Consider the following 23,716-nt stretch of genomic DNA (forward strand, 5'->3'; position numbering starts at 1 on the left):
GGCCCGAGACTCTGAAACTCCCTTCAAAAACCCCTCTGCCTCTCTCTTCTCCTTTATGCCACTTCTGAACACCTACATCTTGGACCAAACTTTATGTCCTAAAATGTGGCACTGTGTCAAATTCTCTTCGGTAATGCTCCTGTGGAGGGTCCTGGCAAATGCTACCATGGGGCTGGTTTAGTGCAGTGGGTTGAACAGCTGGCTTCTAATGCAGAACACGGCCAACGGCACGGGTTCAATTCCCATACCGGCCTTCCCGAACAGGCGCTGGAATGCGGCAACTTTTTCACAGTAACTTCATTGAAGCCTACTTGTGACAATAAGTCATTATTATTATTCTTAAGATGCTGGAAAGATGTGAGTTGTTGCGTTCAACATTCTGAGAGCCCTTGAGAGAATACAAAGGGAGAAACTATTTTCGCTGGCAGAAAGTGTGAAATAAGAGAGTCAGGGTTTTACAGCACAGAAAGAGGCCCTTCAGCCCATCGTATCTGTGCCAGCCATCAGGAATCTATCTATTCCAACCCAGGGGCCAGTTTAGCTCACTTGACTGGACAGCTGGTTTGTGATGCAGAGTGAGGCCTGCAGCACGGGTTCAATTCCCGTACCGGCTGAGGTTATGCACCTTGCCTGAGGTGTGGTGATCCTCAGGTTAAATCACCACCAGTCAGCTCCCCCCACCCTCAAAGGGGAAACCAACCTATGGTCACCTGGAACTATGGGGACTTTACCGTTACCTTTTATTCTAACCCTATTTTTCAGTACTTTGTCCATAGCCATGTGTACTATGGCATTTCAAGTGCTCTTCCTGATGCGAGAGATTAAAGAAAATTTAGTGTACCCAATGAGTTCTTATGTTCTGAACTACACTATTCCGAAAGAGTATTCAAAATAGATTTTTTGGCAATTTACAAAATGCTATTGAATATATATTTGGAAAATATAAAGGGCTGATAATAACTTGTGCACAAAGTTTGCTATGTGATAGGAGGCAAATAGTATTGAATGGATTTAAACAAAAGCTTGTCAGTTAACTGTTCCCTGTTGCAATCTCCATGGTAACATGTCTATCAATCAGTGTCCATTTGCAAACCAATCAACACCCTCTTCTCATGCAGTGTAAATTGCTGTTCACTTTGAGATTGGGCATTCTTGCAAATCCGTTCTGATGAGTGCAAAATGAAAAGCTTTGACAGCCTGGCAGTCTTTTTAGCAATACTGAATGGGTTTTCTGCTGACTGAACGGAAGTATGAAATTGGGCTCCCAGAATTTGGTGTTGGTATCATTGCTATTCCGGTTATATATAAGTGAGCAGGATTTGGGTGCAGAGTACAATTTTGAACTTTGAGCGTAATACAGAACTTGTTAACATAGTACATAGTGAACCTGATAGAGTAGCAGACATCTAGATGATATTGATGTGCTGGTGAAGTGGGCAGACAAATGGCAGATGCAAATTAATGTGGATAAATGGCAAAAGGGATTCTCTTTGGGAGAAAAAGTATAATGTAAATGGTACTATTTTAAGGTTGGGGATGGTGCTTGTGCACAGACATTTGGTCTTGTGGATGCATATTCACCCGTCTTTTAAGTGGCAGGGCCGGTTGACAAGGCAGTTAAAAAGCATATGGGATAACCGACTTTGTAAATAGGGGCACTGAATACAAAAGGCAAGGAAGCCATGCTAAACTTTCACAAATCTCAGATTGGGATTTGGGCTGGAGTATTGTATAGACATCTGGGCGCCACGCTTTAGGATTAGGTCAAGGCCCCGGAGAGTGTGCAGCGAATGTTTACCGGGAAGATTGCAGGGAAGAGGGAATTCTGTGGAGGGAATGATGTGCGTGAGCAGAGAAGATTGTGTGAAGATCACATAATGGGCGTCACGGCAGCACAGTGGCTCGCACTGTTGCTTCACAGCACCAGAGTCCCAAGTTCGATTCCTGACTTGGGTCGTTATCTGTGCGGAGTCTGCACGTTCTCCCCGTGTTTGCGTGGGTTCCCTCCGGGTGCTCCGGTTTTCTCCCACTAGTCCCGAAAGACGTGCTTGTTAGGTAATTTGGACATTCTGAATTCTCCCTCCGTGTACCTGAGCAGGGCGCCAGAGTGTGGCGACTGGGGGCTTTTCACAGTAACTCCATTGCAGTGTTAATGTCAGCCTACTTGTGCCACTAATAAAGATTATTATTATTACTACTGGTATATAAAATTATGGGGGATATTGACAGAGAAATAGGGATAAATTCTTTCCCCACCCCCCCTCCCCCATCATGGTATGTTTTCTGTTGGCGAAGAAACTTGAGGAGAAATGAGGAGAATTTTGTTTTCGGAAAGGGAGTTGTTAAGGTCTGGAACTCACTATCACAAAAGTGGGTGAAACCAGTTTTAATAGGGTCTTTCAGAAGGAAATGGATATGTCCTTGTAGACGATTGGTTTTTAGGGTGTGGGTAAAATGCTTTGGTGTGGGACTAGATTGCAAAGCTCTTTCAAGGCCCAACCACAATGTGTCAAATGGCCTCCTGTAAAATCCTATGATTCGCTACGTGCGAAAAGGCAAGAATGTTGGATCTATGATGAATGGTCAGGTGAATGGGAATGTTTGGTTAGTTCTTCCGAGGAGCCAGCACAAACATGTTGGGCCAATTGGCCTCCTTCTCTGATTCTGTGATGTCTGTCAAACATAACTTAGTTCTGTTTTGTGCGGTCAGGAAGTGTTGCAGTAGAACATGGTTCTGTGCATATAGATCTCTGCATATTTGATGAACCAAACAGGGTGACGCTGGGTCAGCGAGTGACTCCCGATCACACGATGGCCCGGATTGTTTGGATGGCGGATATTCCTCCGCCGATCACATTAGTAGTGATACACATTACCCTGAAGCCATTTAGCGCTCGAAGGAGAGTTAATTGGGTGGAGGCGGGATTTCTGTCTCTCACTCGGGACAAAGTCACCCCTCCGAGAGCTGCTGGTTAATCTGATTGGCTTAAAGCTCTCTAGCACTTGCAATGTCTGAAGCAGTCTCCGAACCTAAGTCCTGGGAGTCCAGGGCTAGGTTAACTTTGGGAGTTAAGAAGAAGCCTGGAAGGGTAAGCAAAATGGGTTGGTGGAGATGCCAGGGAGAAGGAAGCACCCACAATGACCAGATTATTTAGTGGGTTGGGGGGGCGCATTGGATGAGTGGGGGGGTGGGGTTGGTGAGGGAGCGCCACAAAAAGGAGGCCATTGATGACCCTTCCTGTCTGAGGCCTCAGCTGAAAATTGAGGCTGGGTGGGAAACGGTCTTTATGTAGTCATTAATTGACCACTTAAGGGCCTGAACTGGGACAAGGGCAGGGAGCTGGCCCAGGCCTTACCCCAGCGTATAATTGCTGAGTGGTCGAGGAGGGGTGAGAGCCCAGTGGGACGACGATCCGAATAATTTTACAGCCACCCCCCCATCCACAAGCCCGTACTGTCAGACCTCCATCCCTTAATGTTACGGAACTCAAGATATTCTGTGGAAAGTATGCATTGCATGCCGATGGTCCACAGTAAACAGACAGAATGATCACTGAGGTACAGTCACAAATTGCTACAAGACCAACCTGAGATTGAAGCCACAAACCTGTACTAAAGGCTTCACATTAAAAAGAAAGACGTGTTTTTATACATAGAGCCTTTCACTATCTCAGGATGTCCCAAGACACTTTCGAAGCAATTAAGTACTTTTTGAAGTGTTGCCATTCTGGAATGTATCTGCTGTAATTTATTCTTCCCAGAATTAATTGGAGTGTGTTGGTGGGAGAACAATGTACATCCACGTTTCTGTTGAGTTGAAATAGTAGCTACCTACACAACAGTTACTGCGCTTTCTGTGAAGCACACGGATATAAGGTGTTTAGTAAATGCTCGCCTTTCATTGCTTATTGATTAATTACAGTGGACTTGGAGGGAGAACAATAACTTATTGACTGCAGAAGTGACAATATTCCGGGTTGGAATCCAATGAAAGACACCCCTGGCCAAGCCAGAGTTTGGGAGAGCTGACCTCTGTCTCCACAAGCTGGGACAGAGAATACAGATTCATGAAGCAGGTGGCCTTGTGGTGTATTGGGATGAGGGGAGTTGCTACTGCATGCCAGATAAATGCCGGGGGGAGGGGGGGGGGGGGGGAAATATTGTCCTTAATGGGTCCATTCCTTATTAAAAGTGGTTGCCTGCTCCCATTCTCTGCAGGCAGGACTGCAATGGGGCTACATCCCAACATGGCTTCCAGCTATTTTCCTGGCCCTGGTCAAGATATTTATACAATTTGTTTGGAAACCAATGCAGCGGGATGGGGGTGGGAAGGGTGGGGGATGGGGGTATTGGGGGGTGGGGAGTGGTCAAGGGGTGACAGAGGAGACTGCACGTGGAATTGTGTCTCCAAAAGTAAAGACCCTGCATTTCTATAGAGTCTTTGGGAGATGTACGAGGCAAGTTTTTTACACAGAAGGTAGTGGGTGCCTGGAACTTGCTGCCGGAGGAGGTGCTGGAAGCAGGGACGATAGTGATGTTTAAGGGGTGTCTTGACAAACACATGAATGGGATGGGAATAGAGGGATATGGACCCCGGAAGTGTAGAAGATTTTAGTTTAGACGGGCAGCATGGACGGTGCAGGCTTGGAGAGCCGAAGGGCCTGTTCCTGTGCTGTACTTTTCTTTGTTCTTTGTTAAATCTGGAATTGAAAGCTAGCCTCAGTAATGGTGCTGATGAAACTATTTGTTGATTGTTGTAAAAATCCATCTGTTTCACGAGTGTCCTTTAGGGAAGGAAATCTGCCAAGCTTACCTTCCCTGGCCTACATGTGACTCCAGACCCACAGCAATGTGGTTGGCACTTAAATGCCCTCTGTAATGGCCACTCTGTTCAAGGGCAATTAAGGATGGGCCCAAAACACTGGCTTTGACAGCAACACCCACATCCCATGAAAGAATAAAGAAAACATAAACGTAAAGGCATCCTAAAATGGTTTACAGTCAATTAAGTACTTTTGAACTGAAGTCACTTTTGGAATATAGCTTATACAGCAACCATTCAGTGCACAGCGAGCTCCTATATCCAGCAATGTGCTAATGATCAGATGACCTAATTAAGTGATGGTGGCTGAGGGATAAATATTGGCCAGGCCACCAGAGATGATTGCCCTGCTCTTCAAGACTTTCATTCCGTCTAAAACCATCCTCAGCTGCATCTAACAATGACTTGATGTATTTAAATAGCGACAATAGCAACTTCAACTGACATAGCACCTTTAAAGTAACAAAACATTCCAGAGTGTTACACTGAAGTATGATGCTGAGTCACATGATAGGACACTAAGACTGGTGGAGGTAGGTTTGACGGAGTGAATTCAGGGAGGAGTGAGGTGGAGGGGCTTAGGGAGGGAATTCCAAGGCTTCAGGCTTAGCCAGCTGAAAGCATATTGGCCGTCGGTGGTGGGGCAATTGGAATAGGGGGATATGTCAGAGGCCAGAACGGAAGGAGTTATTGGGCTGGAGGACTTTCTTTCACCTTCTCCACTATTCTTTTCACCCTAATCAGTACTCTGCGCTTCAAAGCCTGACCCTTATCCTTGAGGTTTCTCGGTGATAAATGAGCCAACACTAGACTTCTTGGTACCTGCTCATGTGACCATGTGCGTTCTGAGCCATCCTTGATGCAGACGTCCAGCCTCAGTTCTGCTCCTGTCGCTCCGTGTTTACTGTCCACACACCGATTAGTAGCAACGCTACGGATCTGCAATAAACAACACCAGCACTTTCTTTATTTCAATTTCAATCTTGTCCTCATTAACAACAGTGCTCTCCAAATAAAAGTGACTCACTGTATTTGTAGTGGCTTCGTGACATTTCAACAGCCTGATAGAGCACCATATGGAAACAAATCATATTGAGTTTTACGCTGCAATAGGAGGGCAGTCAGACCATCGTGACAGTGCTGACTCTTTGAAAGAACCACCCAATAGTCCCTTCAACCTGCTCTTTCTCCATAGCCCTGCAAAGTTTTCCATTTTAAATATATATACAAGTCACATGTAAAAGTTACAAAGGGACATAAATGCAATCAAGCCAAAAAGACGTCTGTCCATCGCACAGATGAGTAATCATAGAATCCCTGTAGCACAGAATGAGGCCATTTGACCCATTGAGTCTGCACCCGCCCTTGTTCTGATAGAGCACCTAACCTAGGCCCAATCCCCTGCCCCGATCCCCGTAACCCCATCCAATGTTTGAGGCAATTTAGCATGGCCAATCCACCTGACCTGCATATCTTTGGACTGTGGGAGGAAGCCGGAGCACCCGGAGGAAACCCACGCAGACACAGGGAGAATGCGCAGACTCCGCACAGGCAGTGACCCGAGGTCAGAATTGAACCCGGGTTCCTGGTGCTGTGAGGAATGCTAACCACTGTGCAATTATGCCGCCCCGTGGGGGGATATGTATTTCTGTGCAGGGTGATGCCAGGTACATAGACTGAACCCCAGCCGTGTGTTTCTCGGAGGCACGCTGTTCACTGGAGGCGGGATGCTCCATTCCCATCACTTGTCAATGGGGTTTCCCATTGAAGCCACCCCCATGCTGTCAGGAAACCTAGAGACGGCATGTGGTTCTGTGATTGGTCAGCACTTGCTGAACAATCCTGAGTGCACGAGGAATTACACTGACAGCTAATTGAAGATTATCCGTTGGGCTCTCAATATGGCTCACTCACACTTGGTAGAAGCCACCTATGAAGGCCCTGTTCTCTGCAGCCAGGGAGAAGGCTAATTTTATTTAAACTAAAGCGTAAAGAGATTAGAATGTGCTAATGATAAACAAAGATAAACAGTGTGTCAATATTCTGTCATTCGCACATTCTAATCTCTTCATGTGCCACTATCAGCATCTTCTTAGCCTTAATCACCTCCATTTATGTTCCCTTCGTCTTTCTGTCTATGGCATTTTCGTCAATCTCCACCTACCGCTGACTCTCTATCCAGCCCCACTGCTCTACCCCTCCCCCCCCACAACGGGATAAATTTGACCCTATTTCCAGTTCTCTCTAGTGTTGACATCCAGACTGGAAACGTTAGCTCCCTTCTCTCTCCACAGAGGCTGTCAGACCTGCTGAGATTGTCCAGTATTTTCTGTTTTTGTTTCCGATTCCAGCATCCACAGTAATGTGCTTTTATCTTCCAGTTAGTTGAGTCTGACTTTGCCATTCACTGTCTGTGTAGCATTGGAGATGTTAAGCTGTCCCACAAAGAGAAAGCCGCAGTTGCTTAATACACTTGACAGGCACATAAAGGGCACTTGGAGCAATTATACTGAAGTACCTTGGCCATTGTCTCCCACCTGTGCCTCTTGCTAATGATGCAAAATGCACAGAAGCTTTCCTGGCAACAAGAGCTGATAATCTAGCACACAGGGAGATGGTAACCTAGCCAAAGAGGTACAAAGCAAAACACGAGTGCCAAGGCATCTGGGAGGAAATAAATAACAGAACAATGGACGAAAGGGAATGAATTGTAATGGTGTCTAAAGGCCCCTCAGGAGCAGAGGAATCTAGTGAATCCAAGAAGAAAATCCGAAAGTGCAAAATGTTAATTCTTCAACTGAGCACCAATAATGGGTTGTTGCACTGACAATTCCTGAATGATTTGAAGAGCCGGATTCAAAAGACAGAACAAAGGTAAGCAGTATTGAGCGGAAATTATCATGAAGGTGCATCGGTTGACATTAGTAACTGGCTATTATCGTGACTGTATGAAACTTCTTCATTTGAAGTAGCAACATGTTTTTCATTCAAATAGCAGAGGAATTTCATATCAGCTCAATAATTATGAACATTGCATGGCATTACTTCAGCTGTTGCTGTGACTGAACAAATGCAGCACTGTTGGAGGTGCTGTCCCTTAGGACGAGAAGTGAATCCAAGCTGCCTTCTCCAGAAGATGCAAAATATCCCACAGCACTATGTGGAAGAACAGCAGAGTCCTGGCCAATATTTATCTTCAACCAACATCAAAAAAACATAGATTAACTGGTAATTATCCCATCATTTTATTTTGTGTGGGCTTGCTGTGCACAAATTGGTTGTTGTGGTTTCTTCTGTGCAAGAGTGACGATACTTCCGAAGCATTCCATTGGCTATAAAGCAATCTGGGACGTCCCAAGGTCTATGACAATAAAAGTTACTTTTTCCCCTAAAGAATAAAATGGACAAAATTGTCCTTTCACTGTTTTTCCAGACTGTGCCATCTAGAATCAGGACAGCACGGTAGCACAGTGGTTAGCGCTGTGGCTTCGCAGCGCCAGGGTCCCAGGTTTGATTCCCTGCTGGGTCACTGTCTGTGCAGAGTCTGCACGTTATCCACGTGTCTGCATGGGTTTCCTCCGGGTGCTTCAGTTTCCTCCCACGGTCCAAAGACATGCAGTTTAAGTGAATTGGCCATGATAAATTGCCCTTAGTGTCCAAAAAGGTTAGGAGGGGTTATGGGGATAGGGTGGAAGTGAGGGCTTAAGTGGGTCAGTGCAGACTCGATGGGCCGAATGGCCTCCTTCTGCACTGTATGTTCTATGAAGAATCAATAAATCACCGCAGCAAACTAATATGCAGCAAATGCTGAGGAACTTCCAATGACAAAGACAATAATTAACAATGTCAAATTATCGGATTTGAACTATTACAATACCCGTTATGATTATGCTTTTAAATATCCTCTCTCTTTCTGTATTGGCAACAGTAATACTTTTGTCTTTGTTGTGAGTTCAAATCCTGCTCCAAAAACCTGGACAGACAATCTTGGTTGACACTTTAGTGCAACACTGAGGGAATGGCACTGTTGGAGGTGCCATCTGATGGCTGGATATTAAACTAAACGTTGTCCGGCTTCTCAGGAGAACATAAAAGATCCAATGACATGGTTCCAAAAAGAGCAGGGTGACCCCCCTGGTGCCTCAGCACAATGTTCAGCACCATTTGCGACTCATGTACCGGGGCAGTTCATGTCCAAATGTCCAGCAAGACCTGGACAATATCCAGGTTTGGGCTGAAAAGAGGCAAGTAACGTTGGCACCGCAGAAGTGCCAGACAACGACCATCTTCCATCACCCTTGACATTCAATGGCATTACCATCGTTGAGCCGCGACCAGAAAATGAATGGGACTAGACACATAAATACTTTGGCTACCAGAGTAGGTCACAAGCCAGGAACCTTGCGACAAGTAACTCACCTCCGACTCTCCAAAGCGTTTCCATAATCTACAAGGCACAAGTCAGGAGTGTGATGGAATACTCTCCACTTGCCTGGATGAGTGCGGCTCCAACAGCACTGAAGAAGCGCGACACCATCCAGGACAAAGAAGCCCGCTTAACTGGTACCTTTTCCACAAACATTGAATCCATTTCCCACCAACGAACAGTGGCAGTCGCGTGTCCAATCTTGATGATGCACCGCAGGAACTCACCAAGGCTCCCGAGGCAGCACCTTTCAAACCCACAACTGCCATTAACAAGTAGGACAAGGGCAGCAGGTACCTGGGAACCCCACCACCTGGAGGTTTCCTGCCAAGTCACTCATCATCCTGACTTGGAACTATATCACCGTTCCTTCACTGCAGCTGGGTTAAAATCCTGGAACTCCCTCCCTAACAGCACAGTAGGTGTACCCATGCTGTACGGCCTGCAGAGGTTCAAGGAGGCAGCTCACTATCACCTACTCAAGGGCATCCAGGGATGAGCAATGAATGTTGGACTAGCCAACAACGGCCACATCCCGTAAATGAACACAAAAAAATTAACATCACCAGAATAAATGATGTGGTCATTATTTAATTGCTTTCTGTGGGGCCTTGCTGTATGCAAATTAGCTGATATGTTTTTCTATATTTCAACTCTGGCAATACTTCATTCGTGCTTTCTTCCTGCTTTAACCCTGCATGATGATCATAAATTATTTATTGGCAAATGTGTGATAAATTTATCATAATTGTTAATACTCCAATATGATTTGGGGGCAGCAGGGTAGCATGGTGGTTAGCATAAATGCTTCACAGCTCCAGGGTCCCAGGTTCGATTCCCGGCTGGGTCACTGTCTGTGTGGAGTCTGCACGTCCTCCCCCTGTGTGCGTGGGTTTCCTCCGGGTGCTCCGGTTTCCTCCCACAGTCCAAAGATGTGCGGGTTAGGTGGATTGGCCATGCTAAATTGCCCGTAGTGTCCTAATAAATGTAAGGTTAAGGGGGGGGTTGTTGGGTTAGGGGTATAGGGTGGATATGTGGGTTTGAGTAGGGTGATCATTGCTCGGCACAACATTGAGGGCCGAAGGGCCTGTTCTGTGCTGTACTGTTCTATGTTCTATGATTATCAGCACACATTAATGACACCAAATTGGCAATCACTATTAAGGAATTTTATAGACAGGAAAGGGGCCACTTGACCCTGGATGGATGAATCTCATATCCACCTTGTCATCCCATCCCTCATTGGTTTTACTGGATAAAAACAAGACAGATCCATCTAATTTCATTCGTAATAAAGTTGATGAACTAATCGCGCATATAGACGTAAATGTGTATGCTATAATCAGGATTACGGAGACATGGCTGCAGGCTGACCGGGGATGTGAACTGAATGTATGTAGAAAGAACAGACAAAAAAGAAAAGGCGGTGGGGTGGCAGTGCTGGTTAAAGAGTGAGGAAGGATATTAGCTCTGACAATCTGGAATCTGTATGGGTAGAGCTGAGAAACACCAAGGGGCAAAAAACATTAGTGGCCATTGTTTATAGACTCCCAAACTACCCTGGTGATGTTGGGAATGGCATTAAACAGAAAATTGGAGATCCATGCGACAAAAAACATCTGTAATTACGGGTAATTTTAATCTTCATATAGATTGGGCAAATCAAATTAGCCACCATACTGTAGAGGAGGAATTCAGGGAGTGTATACGGGATGGTTTTCTGGACCAATACGTTGAGGAACCAATTAGAGTACAGACCATTCTAGACTGGGTACTGTGTAATGAGAACGGAATCATTGGCAATCTAGTTACAGACCGCTTGGGAATGAACGACCATAATGTGATACAATTTCTCATCAAGATGGAGAGTGAAGTAGTTGATTCTGATACAAGAATCCTAAATATTAATAAAGAAAACTACAATGGTATAAGGTGCAAGTTGGATATGATAGATTTGGAAACATTGCTTAAAGGGATGACAATAGATAGGCAATGGCAAACATTCAAGGAGTGCATGGATGAACTGCAACAATTGTTTATTCCTGCCTGTCACAAAAGTAAAACGTGAAAGGTGGCCACTTCATTGCTTACAAGGGAAATTAGAGATGATATTTGATCCAAGGAAGAAGCATACAAATTAGCCAAGAGAAACAACATGTCTGAGGATTGGGAGCAGCTTAGAAGGACCAAGGGATTGAAGGGGAAGATAGGGGAAAATAGAATACGAGAGTAAGCTTGTAGGTAACGTAAGAACTGATTGTAAAAGTTTCTATAGGTACTCGAAGAGAAACAGATTGGTAAAACGGGAGATTGTATAATAGGGGGCAAGATATGGTTGAGCAACTGAACACATACTTTGGTTCTGTCTTCACAAATGAGGACACAAATCATTTACCAGAAATGTTGGGGAATGCAGAGTTTAGTGAAATTGATGGGATTGAAGGCTGATAAATCCCCAGGCCTGATAATCTATATCCTAGAGTACTTAAGGAGGTGGCTCTAGAAATAGTGGATGCTTTGGTGGTCACCTTCCAGGATTCTATAGACTCTGGAACAGTTCCTGCAGATTAGAGGGTAGCTCATGTAACTTCACTATTTAAAAAAAGTGGTGGGAAGAAAAAAAGGGAATTATAGACCAGTAAGCGTGATGTCGATAGTCGAGAAAATTCTAGAATCCATTATCAAAGATTCTATAGCAGAGCACTTAGAAAACAGTGGCAGGGTTGGATAGAGTCAGCATGAATTTATGAAGGGGAAATCATACTTGTTAAATCTACTGGAATTCTTCGAGGATGTAACTAGCAGAATTGATAAGGAGAAGCCAGTGTATGTGGTATATTTGGACTTTCAAAAGGTTTTTGACAAAGTCACGCATAAGAGATTAGTGTGTAAAATTAAAGCGCTTGGGATGAGAGGTAATGTATTGAGATGGATAGAAAACTGGTTGGCAGAGAGGAAACAAAGAATAGGAATTGACAAGTCTTTTTCAAATTGGCAGGCAGTGAATAGTGGGGTAGAGCAGGGGTCGGTGCTGGGACCCCAACTATTCAGAATATATATTAATGATTTAGGTGAGGGAACAAAATGTAATATCTCCAATTTTGGAAATTACACCAAGTTGGGTGGGAGGGTGAGCTGTAAGGAGGATGCAGAGATCCTTCAGTGATTTGGATAAGTTGACTAAGTGGGCAAATGAATGGCAGATGCAGTATAATTTGGAGAAATGCGAGGTTACCCACTTCAGTAGCAAAAATGAGAAGGCAGACTATAATCTGAATGACCATAAAGTAGAAGCGGGGAATGTGCAACGAGACCTGGGTGATCTCGTACACCAGTCACTGAAGGTAATAATGTAGGTACAGCAAGCGGTAAAGAAGGCAAATGGTATGTTGGCCTTCATTGCGAGATGATTTGAGTACAGGAGCAGGGATGTCTTGCTGAAATTATACAGGGCCTTGGTGGGACCACACTTGGAATTTGTGCGCTGTTTTAGTCTCCTTATCTGAGGAAGAACGTTGTTGCTACAGAGGGAGTGCAGTGAAGGTTTAGCACACTGATTCCTGGGATAGCAGGACTGACGTATGAGGAGAGATTGAATCGGTTAGATTGCATTCGCTGGAGTTCAGAAGAATGGACGGAGCTCTCATAGAAACCTATAAAATTCCAAAAGGACTAGACAGGTTTGATGCAGGAAGAATGTTCCTGATGGTGGGTGTGACCAGAACCAGGAGTCAGGGAAGAGGATATGGGGTAGACCATTTAGAACAGAGATGATGAGAAATTTCATCACTCAGGAAATGGTCGGCCTGTGGCATTCGATATAAAGGAAATAATTGAGGCCAAAACATTGTATGTTTTCAAGAAACAGTTAGATATAGTACTTAGGACAAAGGGGATTAAAGGATATGGGGTAAGAGCAGGATCAGAGTATTGAACTTGATGAAAAGCAATGACCATAATTAGTAGTGGATGGAAAGTATTCTGCCTGGAGGTCGGTGACCAGTGATGTCACGCAGGGATCTGTTCTGGGACCTCTGCTCTTCATGGTTTTTATAAATTACTTGGATGAGGAAGTGGAAGGGTGGGTTGTAAGTTTGCCGATGACACAAAGGTTTGGGGAGTTGCAGATAGTGTTGAGGGCTGTTGCAGGTTAGAACAGGACATTGACAGGATGCAGAGCTGGGCTGAGAAGTGGCAGATGGAGTTCAACCTTGAGAAATCTGAAGTGATTCATTTTGGAAGGTATACATACATAGATCCCTCAAAGTTGCCACCCAGGTTGATAGGGTTGTTAAGAAGGTGCGTTGGCTTTCATTAACAGGGGGATTGAGTTTCAGAGCCGCGAGGTTTTGCTGCAGCTTTAAAAAACCCTAGTTAGACCGCACTTGGAATATTGTGTCCAGTTCTGGTCGCCTCATTATAGGAAGGATGTGGATGCTTTGGAGAGGGTACAGAGGAGATCTACCAGGATGCTTCCTGGACTGGAGGGCATGTCTTATGAAGAAAGGTTGAGGGAGCTAGGGCTTTTCTCACTGGAGAGAAGAAGGCAGAGAGGTGACTTGATAGAGCTGTACAAGATGATGAGAGACCTGGATAGAGTGGATAGCCAGAGACTATTCCCCAGGGCAGAAATGGCTGTCATGAGGGGACATAGTTTTAAGGTGATTGGAGGAAGGTATAGGGGAGATGTCAGAGGTAGGTTCTTTACACAGAGAGTGGTGCGTGCGTAGAATGCACTGCCAGCAGAGGTGGTGGAGTCTGAGTCATTAGGGACATTTAAGCAATTCTTGGACAGGCACATAGACAGCAGTAAATTGAAGGGGTCTAGGTTCAGTTGACCTTAGATTCGGATAAATGGTCGGCACAACATCGTGGGCTGAAGGGGCCTGTGCTGTACGGTTCTATGTTCTATAATGAATGGCGGAGAGGGCTCTAAGAGTCGAATGGCCCCCTCCTGCTTCTAGTTTCTATATTTCTAGGTTAAACTTTCATATTCATTAACTAGAGTTAATGTCTTTTCAATAACAACCACCAAGTTCACAGAGCATTTCATCAGCAGATGTAAATTTGATGATTAGAACATCGAACATACAGTGCAGAAGGAGGCCATTTGGCCGATCGAGTCTGCACTGACCCACTTTAAGCCCTCACTTCCACTCTATCCCCCTAACCCAATAACCCCATCTAACCTTTTTGTTGGACACAAAGGGCAATTTTAGCATGTCAAATCCACCTAACCTGCACATCTTTGGACTGTGGGCGGAAACCGGAGCACCCGGAGGAAACCCACGCAGACACGGGGAAGAACGTGCAGACTCCGCACAGACCCAGCGGGGAATCAAACCTGGGACCCTGGTGCTGTGAAGCCACAGTGCTAACCACTGTGCTACCCTATGGACATCCACTCCTATGGAAGCATTCCAGAAAGATATGCGAAACAAGTCCAAAACAGGTGGCATCGAAGAGCTACTCAAGGGTGGGCGTAAATACCGAGTGATTCGCACAGGTTGGTGATGCTTACAAGTCTTAAACACAACTAGCCGTAACAATATCTGGGTCACTGGTCAGTTGGTGGGGGAGAGGATGATGCAACAGGCCAGCTATCCCCCTCTCGTGGTTGAAGAAACTCTTGTCTCCTGTCTACTGAATGAAGTGGAAAAGATGCCGAAATGCCAAGATCCCTGGGTGCTCGTCCTTCTCTCGTTCCCTGTCCCCATCCAAAAACAAGTTGTCCACTGTCTGTTTGTTTGACTATCCCTACGCCAAAGGCAGAGATCTTTTTTTAAAAATAGAAATCCACCCAGCAGCTGCTGTCTCTGGAAGAAAAGATAAATTGTCCATCAACATACTTAAAACGCATCGACACCAGATCCATTGGGACCATTGAGCCTGAACCTGAAACCAGCCCAGTCACCAGTCCACAAGACAGCTATACCTTTAGCTATTATGAGACTCTAAAAAGCCTATTTAAACTATCACCCCACTCTGTAAATTATTTGTGTGTGTGTGTGGGTGGGCGTGTATATGTGAAAGTTAGAACATTTAAAATTATTTTTTTGATTGTACTGAATGACTCAACAATAAATGCAGTTCTCTTTTCCTTTGCAACAAAAACTCAAAGATGTGTCTCTGTGTCTTTTACGCCCACAGCAATTAATACACTAAACGTTCAATGGATTGGGAATTAGGTCCTTCTAAAAAAAATAACTTGTTGCAATCAAACAAGGGCCGGGATTTTAAAGTCCGTTCCACCTGAATGGAGATTTAAATGGCTCGCCACATTTGCTGGGGTGAGGGGGCTGATTGCAACACCTGCTAACAATGTGACGGGTGCCAGTGTTTACCAATCTCTGACCCATAGACTGGGGTTCCTTCAGATGTAATGAAATGAAAGTCGCCATAGTCCCAGGTGACCAGAAGCTGCTTTCCCCTTTTGAGGGGGAGAGCTGACTTGTGGTGATTTAACCTGAGGATCACCACACATCTGGCGAGGGGCAAGGTTGAGAAGGCGTAGCCCTCATGGATAACCTCAGCAGGTACGGGAATTGAACCCACACTGCTGGTCCCACTCCGCCAGGCAACGTGCCTCAATGACTACCGTCTGGTGGCCCTGACATCAGTTGTAATTCAGTGCTTCGAGAGGTTGATCATGAAGCGCATCACCTCCATACTCCCAGAATGCCTTGATCCACTGCAATTCGCATACCGCCACAACCGGTCCACAGCTGACTCCATCTCCCCGGCCCTACACTCATCCCTAGAGCATCTCGACAACAAGGACTCCTACATCAGACTCCTATTTATTGACTACAGCTCCGCCTTCAACACCATAATCCCAGCCAAGCTCATATCAAAGCTCCAAAACCTAGGGCTTGGCTCCCCACTCTGCAACTGGATCCTTGACTTTCTGACCAACAGACCACAATCTGTAAGAATAAACAACAACAACACCTCCACAATAGTCCCCAATACCGGGGCCCCACAAGGCTGCGTACTTAGCCCCCTACTCTACTCCCTGTACACACACAACTGCGTGGCAAAATTTAGTTCCAACTCCATCTACAAGTTTGCTGACGACACGACCATAGTGGGCCGGATCTCGAAAATTACGACGAGTCCGAATACAGGAGGGAGATAGAGAACCTAGTGGAGTGGTGTAATGACAACAATCTCTCCCTCGATGCTAACAAAACTAAAGAGCTGGTCATTGACTTCAGGAAGCAAAGTATTGTACACACCCCTGTCAGCATCAACGGGGCCGAGGTGGAGATGGTTAGCAGCTTCAAATTCCTAGGGGTGCACATCTCCAAAAATCTGTGCTGGTCCACCCACGTCGACGCTATCACCAAGAAAGCACAACAGCGCCTATACTTCCTCAGGAAACTAAGGAAATTTGGCATGTCCACATTAACTCTTCACAACTTTTACAGATGCACCATAGAAAGCATCCTATCGGGCTGCATCACAGCCTGGTATGGCAACTGCTCGGTCCAAGACCGCAAGAAACTTCAGAGAATCGTGAACACAGCCCAGTCCATCACACAAACCCGCCTCCCATTCATTGACTCTATCCACACCTCCCACTGCCTTGGGAAAGCGGGCAGCATAATCAAAGACCCCTCCCACCCTGCTTACTGACTCTTCCAACTTCTTCCATCGGGCAGGAGATACAAAAGTCTGAGAACACGCACGAACAGACTCAAAAACAGCTTCTTCCCCACTGTCACCAGACTCCTAAGTGACCCTCTTATGGACTGACCTCATTAACACTACACCCCTATAGGCTTCACCCGATGCCGATGTTTATGTAGTTACATTGTGTACCTTGTGCTGCCCTATTATGTATTTTCTTGTATTTTCTTTTCTTTCTATGTACTTAATGATCTGTTAAGCTGCTCGCAGAAAAATACTTTTCACTGTACCTTGGTACAATAAACAAAATCCAAATGGCCATTGTGGGAGAAATAGAAAATTCTTAATTTTCTTTATCTTTTTCATTTTTTGTTCCTTTTCTGTCTCCACCTTCTCTTAGTCTCAATCCAATCTTTCTTTCCCTCTCTTTATTTCTCTTTCTGTACATTTGCCATTGACTTCACCCACCTCTGCGTTTCCCTGTATTACTCTCAATCCTTAAACCTCATTCGTTAAGTCGACAAACCCTTGATCACCTCAGTCATTGAGATCCCAGATGTCCCATTTTCCTCACTGTGCTGTTATGAGTTTGCCTTTCCAGCACCTTTCAAGGCAAACAATGTTTGAACAGAAGAATGCAGGAAGAAGCAAAACCAACAGGTGAATCTGAGAGAAGCCTTGCTTCGGCAAATTCCCAACAACAGTACTTCTGATTAACCTGAACTCGGCGTCGTGAAATGGTCAACTTAGTTCCCAGTCTGCACAGGCTTTGGAGCCCACTGTTAAATTCATCCGGAAGTTCTTTAGGCATCTGGGTGGACACCTAAGTCAAGGGTGAGGTCCCTTAGATTTAAATTAGAGGCTGAAGGACCCCATGTGGAAATTAGCCCTCAATGAGAAGGGTAGGTTTCACCATTGAAGTCAAAACCTTCCGAGTCAGAGGTGAGGTTACCGAGGTAACGGCCCTACAGTGAGCCTCGGTTGGGGAAGAGAGAACTGGTCAGGGCTCACTCTGCTTCAGAGCTGTCCAATGTGAGAAGGCCACTCACATGGTTGTTGGGCGAGGAGAAAAGTGCCTTGCTGTGGTCCCACATGAAGCACAGCTAACTGGCTGAGGGTGTGTCAGAAACTAAAGGGATAACCTCTATTAGATTGATTGGTTGAAGAAAATGGAGAGTAAACTTGCGCTGTGTATGATGGAGCATCCACTCAACCTGACAGGTTGAGCTAAAATGACCCCTTAAAAGTTCAACAAATGAATGAGACCTTCAGGCGACGAGGAGATGGGAGATGATTGACAGAAAATGAGAGAAGAAAATAAAAATACATTCCATTCTTGAGTAAATCCTATTATATTTTAAATAATGACTTATCTAAAATATATATATTACTCTTGAATCCACCAGGATGATAAAATGACCAATAGTCTTCTTGTTGATAGATTAACTATTTAATGAGTAATAAAATAATAAACTGTGAATCCTTTTACTCAATACTAAACTAACACTAAAGAATTAAAGTACAATACAGATAACTACATAACTATACACTATTATAACAAGTTAGCTATAACTTCTCTCACTATTCTATGTCTTGCTTGTTCACTGTTCTGAATCAGATCATCATCTGACTTCGAAAAGGCGGGAAACCAGTTCTTATTGTATCTAACTGTGAGCCATCTAGTGTTGAAATGACTATGATATTTACATTCATTGATCATGTATATTGATATCTGACTATCACTACAAATCCTATTTGCTTGTCAAGTAAGTCCTGTAAATCAATGTTTGATCAGTGAAGCCTGCAAAAAATACTAACAATAGCCATTCCAGTGCAGTGCTGAGGGAGAGCAGCACTGGTGGTGGTGCTGTTGTTTTTTCCCCACTCAGATGGATGTAAAATATCCCATGGAATCATCAAGGCAGGGCAGGGGAATTCTCTGGGTGTCTTGGCCAATATCCGTTCCTTCACCCAGAACACCATAAGATGTAAGAACGGAAGTCGGCCATTTGGCACATCGGGTCTGCTCCGCCATTCAGTGAGATCATGACTAATCTGATGTGATAACCCTCAACTCCACTTTCTCTTATCCCCATAACCCTTGATTCCCTTACTGATTAAAAATCTGTCCATCTCAGCCTTGAACGTACTTAACAACCCACCCTGCACAGCTCTCTGCGGTAAAAAATTCCATAGATTCACTAATAATAATAATTGCTTATTTTCACAAGTAGGCTTCAATTAAGTTACTGTGAAAAGCCCCTAGTTGCCACATTCCGGTGCCAGATTGGGGAGGCCGGTACGGGAATTGAACCCACGCTGCTGGCTTTGTTCTACATTACAAGCCAGCTGTTTAGCCCACTGTGCCAAACCAGCCCTAAATGATCCTCTGAGAGAAGGAATTCTTCCTCATCTCTGTCTTAAAGAGGGGACCTCTTACGCTGAGATTATGCCCTCTGGTCCTAGACTCCCCCAGAAGGGTAAACAACCTCTCAGCAACTTCCATGTCAAGCTCTCAAGGATCCTGTACGTCTCAATAAGATCATCTCCCATTCTCGCAAACCCCAATGGGCACAGGCCCAACCTATTCAACCTCTCCTCATAAGAAAATCCCTCCATATCCAGAATCAACCTAGTGAACCTTCTCTGGACTGCCTCCAACGATGGTATACCTTTCCTTAGATAAGGGGATCAAAACTGTTCACAGTATTCCATGTGTGGTCTAACTATCGTGCCTTGTATAGTTTTAGCTGGACTTCCTTAATTTTGTATTCCATTCCCATTGAAATAAAGGCCAACATTACATTTGCCTTCACTGTTATCCACCTCACTATAAATGGATTAGCAGGTCATTTTCACCTCACCAAAGGTGGGATCTTGCTGTGCTTGCTGCCACTCTTCCTACATTATATAAACTGGCTGTGAGAATCTTTGCCAAATCCCGCAAGTCTTTCTGTTTCTATCAGTCCCTGCCATTATGATATACAGTCTGAAACCCAAGATGCCAGTCACAGCTGGGAGACTCGAAACCCTGGCGCCATATTATTTACTGTTTTCTGCTGATGCCGAGGGAGCAGAATGGATTGCACTCAAAAGTTGCGGTTTTCAAACTTGAGTCTCCCATCAATTCATTGTTGGAACAAAAGGCAGAATCTGTCAGTGCCAGATATTGCAGTAAAAAAATATCGACCACATAAACATTAGGAACTAGACACCCCGCAACGTTGCTCCAAATTCCTGTGCTTAAAAAAAAATGCAATTCCCTTGTCTGCTACCAAGTCAGATGAAGTTGCAATTTGCTCCACAGTGCGCTCAGTACAAGGAAGCTGAGTAAGCCTATCCGTGCCTGAGGGACGTTGCTGGAGATGTCCCTCAGGCTCACAGCTTCCTCTCTATTTCTCACTCGATCGGCTCAGCCAGTCTGTCCATTGAAACCCACGCTGTCAACAGGATGTTTCTTTCCTTTCATGTCCTCCATCACCTCCTCCGCTGGCATTGTTTTACTCTCTTGCTCACTCCTGACGAGGGGCACCTGTTCCTGATGTTAACTTGTCATTGCGTCGTAGATTCGCACAGCGCATAAAAAGGCCCTTCGGCCAATCGGGTCTGCACCGACAATAACTACCCCTAATCTCACACTATTCCCGTGTCTCCTTCTCTTCCAGGTCAGGACTGACCTGCCCTGTGCTCGCATTTGGCTGTGTTTATTCCCACCTGCGAGTTTTTACTTTCCATCTCACTCTTTCCCCACATCATTCGGGCACTGCCTTCATTTCTCCCTCTTGTGTCTGTCACGCACTCTCTTTTTCTCACCTGCCATTTGCTGTCTCGATCTGGAACGGTTGGGGGCGTTCCGCCTCCACTCCCGCGCACAGAAACCCAGGCTGGCGCTGCAGTGCAGTACCGAGGGAGTGCTGTGCATTTGGAGGTGCCTGGCTTTCGGAAGAGAATTTGGGATTCTGCGCCCACCCAGCCGCGTGTTTCTCGGCGGCAGGAGGCAGCGCACCGTTCGCTGGCGGCGGGCAAGCTTCCCTGGTCCGCCGCTGTCGATGGGAATTCCCACTGAAGCCATCCCATGCGGCCGGGAATCCCGTGGGCAGGCTTGCTCTGCCGGCAGGAAAGGTGAACCGCAATCCCGGAGAATTCCGGCCAATAATTCCCATGGTGAGCGTGGTCATTGTTGTAACAGCGGAGTGGGATGGTTTCAATGGGAAATCCCATTGACAAGCGGCAAGAGTAGAGAATCCCACCGGCAGGGAATCAACAGATTGTGAAAGGCCCTACAGAAATGCAAGTTCCCTCTTGCAGGGGCTGGGCTAGTTTAGCTCACTCGGCTAAATCGCTGGCTATTAAAGCAGACCAAGCAGGCCAGCAGCACGGTTCGATTTCCATACCAGCCTCCCCGGACAGGTGCCGGAATGTGGTGACTAGGGGCTTTTCACAGTAACTTCATTGAAGCCTACTCGTGACAATAAGCGATTTTCATTTTTCATTCTTTCCTTCCATCCTGTCATCCCCTGCCTTTATTTCCCAGTCTCCCTCTCTCTCTATCTGTGGATCAGTGAATAATTATGCCACTGCCCACTTACCTATTTGACGAAGGTGAGACTGATGACCCGGAGGTTCCATCCAATTGCTTTGTGGTCGCGTTCCGTACAGACCAATCTGCCTAATGTTTTCCCTGTGCTTCTTCACCTACCCCATCAAGTTAGGTAACTCTTGAGAGTATTCACGAGACACAAGTTTAGGAAAGGATTTCAGGAAGAACTCTCAACAATTACTGAGTGATCGATACCGAACAACCAGGTTAGTGTAGGGGAGTCTAACACCCTGGAATTATGTAGGATGATAAATGGATGAGTTAAAACTGGGAATTATAAACATCAGAATTATCACTAATAAATCCAATCGGGAATTCAGGAGAAACCTCTTTACCCAGGCAGATCTGATAAGTGCGGAACGCACTACTGCAAGGACTGGTAAAGGTGAATGGAAAAGATAGAGAAATACAGCACAGAACAGGCCCTTCGGCCCACGATGTTGTGCCGAACTTTTGTCCTAGGTTAATCATAGAATTTTGGACACTAAGGGGCAATTTAGCATGGCCAATTCACCCAACCTGCACATCTTTGGACTGTGGGAGGAAACCGGAGCACCCGGAGGAAACCCACGCACACACGGGGAGGATGTGCAGACTCCACAGCTGCCCTTCAGATGCATTTCAGGGGAAGTTGGGTAAGGACTATGCTGCTGGGATTACACCAAATGGGTTGCCAGGAAGGCCATACGGCGCATAAACACTGCTATAGTCCAGTTGGACCAAATGATCCGTTTCTGTGCTGCCCGTTCCATATCTTTCTGTAACTTCAAATGAAAAGGATAGAATAGCGTTTGCCAGCCATGTTTATTTTGGGATCTATTTTGCCCAAACTTCTTTGATGAGCTTTTGTTTTCAAAAGTTCCGTCAGGAGTTGAGTCAGCAATGAATCAACTGGGGCTGTTTAGCTCACTGGGCTAATCGCTGGCTTTGAAAGCAGACCAAGGCAAGCCAGCAGCACGGTTCGATTCCCGTAACAGCCTCCCTGAACAGACAGTGGAATGTGGCGACTAGGGGCTTTTCACAGTAACTTCATTTGAAGCCTACTCGTGACAATAAGCAATTTTCATTTCACCTTCTGTCAGGTTTTGAGGCATACTTTCACTTGTGGCTGAAGTACAGCCTTGTGTCCAGGAGATGGCGCTGCTCCACAGGTTTCAGGAAGCTCCATTAACGCCGGGGGCATCTTTTGCTTCATTCTTTTCAGATAATCTAATTCTCCCCATCTCCCGACAGTGTTTATTCCTTCTCCGGGCATTTAGTCACTCCTTTCCCCCGGTTACAGTCAGAATTCAATGTTGCACAAGGATAAAAAAGGTATTTCGGGGCGAAGGTAACTGCAGGTGAATGGCCTGGAGTTTTCTGTAACAGACTGCAGCAATCCCTCCCTAACAGCACGGTGGGTGTACCTACACCACATTGGGCGGCAGCGGCTCAAGGAGGCGGCTCATGACCACCTTCTTCAAGGACAACTGGGGGGTGGGCAAGAAATGCTGGCTTATCACAGAAGGAAAGCATCTCTTCAAAATGTTCAAATCGGTAACAATCAGTAATACTGGCACCAGGAATACAGGAGTTCCATTTTAAAGGTATACCGGGCCAGTTTGCACAAGTTTTACTGGTTCCCAAGTATTAATGATTTTCTATCTGGGAGCCAGCGATGCTCACATGCTGTGAAAGATTTTTATAAATGAAGGGCCTTTAACGGGCCTAAATTAGATTTGGTCCTGCACCCACAGAATTGTTTCAGTGTTGGCTCTCTGTGAGAGTAGCTGTGTTAGTCCCACTCTCCAGCACAGCCCTTTCGCTGTAACTCTGTGAGCCTTTCCACTTCAGATACTACCCCAATCCCCTTTTGAAAGTAACGATTGAATCAGAGGCAGTTGGGTTCCAGATCAGCGTCCAGTACCTCTCGACAGGAACAGGGGGCAGCATGGTAGCATAGAGGGCGGCACGGTAGCACAGTGGTTAGCACAGTTGCTTCATAGCTCCAGGGTCCCAGGTTCGATTCCCGGCTTGGGCCACTGTCTGTGTGGAGTCTGCACGTTCTCCCCGTGTCTGTGTGGGTTTCCTCCGGGTGCTCCGGTTTCCTCCCACAGTCCAAAGATGTGCGGGTTAGGTGGATTGGCCATGTTAAAATGCCCTTAGTGTTCAAAAAGGTTAGGTGGGATTACTGGGTTACGGGGAGGGTGGAGGTGTGGGTTTGGGTAGGGTGCTCTTTCCAAGGGCCAGTGGAGAC

The 23,716-nt window shown here is 45.7% G+C and overlaps 1 protein-coding gene across 4 annotated transcripts in view; it reads right to left on the minus strand.

Annotated features, from left to right (window-relative positions):
- The window catches only part of galntl6 (polypeptide N-acetylgalactosaminyltransferase like 6), a 1,408,929-nt gene that overhangs the window by 56,914 nt on the left and 1,328,299 nt on the right, over window positions 1–23,716 (minus strand). For all 4 annotated transcript variants that reach the window (XM_038805796.1, XM_038805794.1, XM_038805795.1 and 1 more), the window contains exon 11: window positions 5,645–5,761. In XM_038805796.1, the coding sequence (XP_038661724.1) occupies window positions 5,645–5,761 (117 nt within the window). The remainder of the gene's footprint in view (window positions 1–5,644; window positions 5,762–23,716) is intronic.

Source organism: Scyliorhinus canicula, chromosome 8, assembly GCF_902713615.1.
Source record: "Scyliorhinus canicula chromosome 8, sScyCan1.1, whole genome shotgun sequence".
Classification (NCBI taxonomy): Eukaryota; Metazoa; Chordata; class Chondrichthyes; order Carcharhiniformes; family Scyliorhinidae; genus Scyliorhinus; species Scyliorhinus canicula.